This window comes from Triticum urartu, chromosome 3 (genome assembly GCF_003073215.2).
Source record: "Triticum urartu cultivar G1812 chromosome 3, Tu2.1, whole genome shotgun sequence".
NCBI classification, from domain to species: domain Eukaryota; kingdom Viridiplantae; phylum Streptophyta; class Magnoliopsida; order Poales; family Poaceae; genus Triticum; species Triticum urartu.
This window is the reverse complement of record NC_053024.1, coordinates 744,470,796-744,476,055: the sequence shown is the minus strand read 5'-3', so window position 1 is coordinate 744,476,055 and position 5,260 is coordinate 744,470,796. Positions and strand designations below refer to the sequence as shown.

Below are 5,260 nucleotides of genomic sequence, written 5' to 3'. Positions count from 1 at the left end.
GTCTACTGGCCACGCGGACCAAATGGGTTGGCCAGTTGGGTACACTGGCTAGATTTGGGAAGATGCAGCCCAACGGCACGTCTCCAGCCGTCCCAAACGGACAAACAACAGACCAAATTAGTGTCCAATTGGATGGACGCGTTGGACTTGGCCTTAGATATGAGTAACTCGACTTCGTGTGATTTAAGGAGCCATGCAAAGCGAGCGGCCATTTCTGATCGGCGGCGATTTAAAATCCGGCAAAATACCGAAGTAGAGTATTACAACTTCGTAATCTCACTTTATTAAAAAAGTTCATATATATAGAAAATAAGTACATGTAGTATTCATCGTAGTGTTAAACTCTGTATGCCCGCAAAAAGATATACTCTTTATGCCGGCGGTGGTCACTTATTTGGCCACGTCGTTCTTGTTGTCGTCGTCCTTTCCGTAGGCGGTGACGGGGAAGGTCCTTCCCAGTCCGGTGGGCGTCTTGAATGTGATCTTTGAGTGGTCGTTCTTGTCGATGTACATGTCGCAGACGGTGACCCAGATGAGGAGCTCCTTGCTCTTAACCCCCGTGATGCGCTTCATCTTGCGGTCTTCAACTAAAGCCGTCACCTCGGTGGCATACGAGACCAGCCTCCCGATCTGCTTGAAGGTGTGCGTGAGCGCCTTCTTCTGGCGCAGCCACACGAAGCCCGTGGTGCGGTTGTAGCCGACCTCCTCGATGTCCGCCAGGGGCAGCAGGCCCAGCGGCATGTTGGTCTCGGCCAGCAGCTCCACCGCCTTCTCGGCGCACAACGCCGCGCCGTGGTACACCTCCGCTCCCTCCCTGTTCACCTCGATCACCTGCGAGGCCATCGTGATGGAATAAGTTTAATCTCCCCAAGCAAACTCTGGCTCAACTCTGACGCTCGGGAGATGCAGGGGACTTTTGGTCTTGGAGGCTTATTGATTGATGTGGTGGGATACTGGGATTCTGGGTGGGGAGGGGCTGATTTATAGGCATTCACACGAACTATCTGAGAAATTCTACTACTAATGTTCACCGGAATGCTTACCTCTGGAGCAAGAGGGTGAGAAAGCAAAGGTCTGAACTTGAGGCATGACACTCCAGCGACCTGTGTCGACGTCGTGTCGTATATGAGGAGCGATCGGGCGGATGAAATGGCGTTGCTGGTAGTTGAATTAATACTACTGCTAGTGATGCTAACACGCATCTGATGGGACACTTGTTGGTCCTGTACAACCACCGGAGTTAACGTGCGATTTTCCTCGACCAGCGTGATGCATGATGCATGATGCTGCTGGTAGCCTGGAACTAATCGATCCGCAGCAACGTTCGTTCATGAACAGTTACAGTTTCATGCGTCTACTATGCCTGATATACAGTGTTCTGCCCTAAGTAGTTTACTGTAGTGCTCTTTGTAGAGGAACACCGATGACGGATCCATAGTTGATACGTACTAGCAAATATGCCCGTGCGTAGAGATAAAAATAATTAGATTATGCAGACGTGGTAGAGATAAAAAGAGCATGTAACATATGCCATGATGAGATCATGACTTTTAAAATGTCATTTCATAAACTATGTCTCAACATATGTCATGATGAGATAAGGGACTTCTAAAAGAGTGTGGCTATTCTGCACCTACGTCTAGATGCTCTCGGTGTGAACAGTGTGATATCCATGCCAACTTCAGTGAAGTTTGGACATTCAAGGAGCTCGTGCAAGCTGATCAAAAAGACAAATTTTGGTCCCATGAGGAACTATGAAAATATGCGTTGTTCATAGTTGAATTTATATTTTTGGCGTGAGCTCCATGGATGTCATTTACCCACGAATTTTTGAACGCAGCTGGCGCACTCAAGCATCTTGCATGCAAAAAAGTATCAGACTTTTTTGAATTTTACTGCTATGTTTACCAGGTGCAGATGTGCCTGGGCACAATTTTGAAATATTGGTTTTAAAAAGCCATTTCAAAAACTAAAAACATGATGTTCTCATCATGACTTGATTTCCTAAGGCGAGGCAACAAAATATTTTTTGTCTTAGCAAACTGCATTGATGTACACATGATGAGCTAGACCGAAGAATGATGTGTCTTGTCTTGAGCTAGCGTTGCACACCGTGTTTTCCATATCCAGTAAATATGTGGTACCAAAATATACATAGCTGTGTATGGAGGCAAATTAGGCATTAATTACTCATTTTCTTAATGTGCCTGAAATAGTCAAAAGCTATAGGCCGTCTACCTCTTCATGTACCAGAGTGTAAATGTAAGTAAGAGAGATGATGATCATGGCACAAGGATCTTAAATTAATATATGTGCACTTGTTTGGAGAATATCAATCACCTAGCTCCTTTGTTAGTGAGAGATTCAGTCGTCACAGATGAAAATACGTACTAATGTTCAGACTTCAGATGCTAGATGAAAATATTGTACGCTTGCCGTCAGCGCCGCATGATGCCAAAAGGCCAGCCACTGTTGTGGAGCCCCATCTTCACTGTCCTCTTCGCATTTATTTTCTGCAAAACTTGGATGCTCAAATAATATATTGGCACAGCGGGAATCAGCAAGTAAAATCAAATTGACATGGATGTGTTGTTCTTGCAATTGAAACAGCTGAAAGAAACATTGGTGTTGGTCCTTCTCCATTATCTCCTCGAGCCGTGAGACCTAGAGAACACTGAAAAGGGATGCACTTGAAGAAAGCCAAACTCGTCAACGTATCGACCACCCAGCATCTGGCGCATGGCCACCATTGCAAGCCCTCGATGTTGCTGGAGCCTCTCTTTCTCACCCCAATCTCTGTCGAGCCCAACATCGCTGGTTTCCTCTAACGGATGACGCTTACATGCCATGTTCCGACTTCCGACCGAGGATCATCTCTTCCTATACTCAGCGCTTGATGTCTACTACACAATCTTCTTTTTGTAGACGTTTTTGGGCCTCCAAGTGCAGAGGTTTCTACCTAAGGTTTATTAATCCGTAGGAGGCGTAGGATGAAGATGGTCTCTTTCAAGCAACCTTGCAACCAAATAACAAAGAGTCTCTTGTGTCCCCAACACACCCAATACAATGGTAAATTGTATAGGTGCACTACTTCGGCGAAGAGATGGTGATACAAGTGGTATATGGATGATAGATAAAGGTTTTTGTAATCTGAAAATATAAAAACAGCAAGGTACATAATGATGAAAGTGAGCACAAACGGTATTGCAATGCTAGGAAACAAGGCCTAGGGTTGATACTTTCACTAGTGCAATTTCTCTCAACACTAGTAACATAATTGGATCACATAACTATCCATCAACATGCAACAAAGAGTCACTCCAAAGTCACTAATAGCGGAGAACAAACGAAGAAATTATGGTAGGGTACGAAACCACCTCAAAGTTATTCTTTCCAATCAATCCGTTGGGCTATTCCTATAAGTGTCACAAACAGCCCTAGAGTTCGTACTAGAATAACACCTTAAGACACAAATCAACCAAAACCCTAATGTCACCTAGATACTTCAATGTCACCTCAAGTATCCGTGGGTATGACTATACGATATGTATCACACAATCTCAGATTCATCTATTCAACCAACACATAGAACCTCAAAGAGTGCCCCAAAGTTTTTACCGGAGAATCACGACGAAAACGTGTGCCAACCCCTATGCATAGATTCCCAAGGTCACGGAACCCGCAAGTTGATCACCAAAACATACATCAAGTGGATCATAGAATCCCCCATTGTCACCACAGGTATCCCGCACAAGACATACATCAAGTGTTCTCAAATCCTTAAAGACTCAATCCGATAAGATAACTTTAAAGGGAAAACTCAATTCATTACAAGAGAGTAGAGGGGGAAAACATCATAGGATCCAACTATAATAGCAAAGCTCGCGATACATCAAGATCGTGCCACCTCAAGAACACGAGAGAGAGAGAGAAAGAGAGAGAGAGAAAGAGAGAGAGAGATCAAACACATAGCTACTGGTACATACCCTCAGCCCCGAGGGAGAACTACTCCCTCCTCGTCATGGAGAGCACCGGGATGATGAAGATAGCCACCAAAGAGGGATTCCCCCTCCAGCAGGGTGCCGGAACGGGTCTAGATTGGTTTTCGGTGGCTACGGAGGCTTCTGGCGGCGGAACTCCCGATCTATTGTACTCTCCGATAGTTTTAGGGTATATGTATATATATAGGCGGAAGAAATACATCAGGGGAGCCACGAGGGCCCCACGAGGCTGGAGGGCGTGCCCAGGGGGGTGAAGTTTCAGTTCTGGGCTGGGCCTCCAAGTCTTCTGGATTGCTTCCGTTCCAAAAATAAGTTACGTGAAGTTTCAGGTCAATTGGACTCCGTTTGATTTTCCTTTTCTGCGATACTCTAAAATAGGCAAAAAAACAGCAATTCTGGGCTGGGCCTCCGGTTAATAGGTTAGTCCCAAAAATAATATAAAAGTGGATAATAAAGCCCAATAATGTCCAAAATAGTAGATAATATAGCATCGAGCAATCAAAAATTATAGATACGTTGGAGACGTATCAAGCATCCCCAAGCTTAATTCCTGCTCGTCCTCGAGTAGGTAAATGATAAAAACAGAATTTTTGATGCGGAGTTCTACTTGGCATAATTTTAATGTAATTCTTCTTAATTGTGGTATGAATATTCAGATCCGAAAGATTCAAGATGAAAGTTTAATATTGACATAAAAATAATAATACTTCAAGCATACTAACAAAGCAATCATATCTTCTCAAAATAATATGGCAAAAGAAAGTTATCCCTACAAAATCATATAGTCTGGCTATGCTCTCTCTTCACCACACAAAATATTTAAATCATGCACAACCCCGATGACAAGCCAAGCAATTGTTTCATACTTTTGACATTCTCAAACTTTTTTAATCTTCACGCAATACATGAGCGTGAGCCATGGATATAGCACTATATGTGAAATAGAATGGTGGTTGTGGAGAAGACAAAAAGGGAGAAAATAGACTCACATCAACTAGGCGTATCAACGGCCTATGGAGATGCCCATCGATAGATATCAATGTGCGTGAGTAGGGATTGCCACGCAACGGATGCACTAGAGCTATAAGTGTATGAAAGCTCAACAAAAGAAACTAGTGGGTGTGCATCCAACTTGCTTGCTCACGAAGACCTAGGGCACTTGAGGAGGCCCATCATTGGAATATACAAGCCAAGTTCTATAATGTAAAATTCCCACTAGTATATGAAAGTGACAACATAGGAGACTATCTATCATGAAG

General features: G+C 43.9%; 1 protein-coding gene across 1 annotated transcript; it reads right to left on the bottom strand.

Annotated features, from left to right (window-relative positions):
* Positions 1-271: 271 nt before the first annotated feature.
* Positions 272-964, bottom strand: LOC125549599. The gene has a single exon (XM_048712962.1). The coding sequence runs from the start codon at positions 841-843 to the stop codon at positions 391-393; it is 453 nt and encodes a 150-aa protein (XP_048568919.1). The 5' UTR covers positions 844-964; the 3' UTR covers positions 272-390.
* Between the last annotated feature and the right edge of the window lie 4,296 nt (positions 965-5,260).

What these genes read in the sequence shown, in the direction of transcription:
- LOC125549599 (XM_048712962.1), bottom strand. Translation starts at nt 843, where the DNA reads ATGGCCTCGCAGGTGATCGAGGTGAACAGGGAGGGAGCGGAGGTGTAC.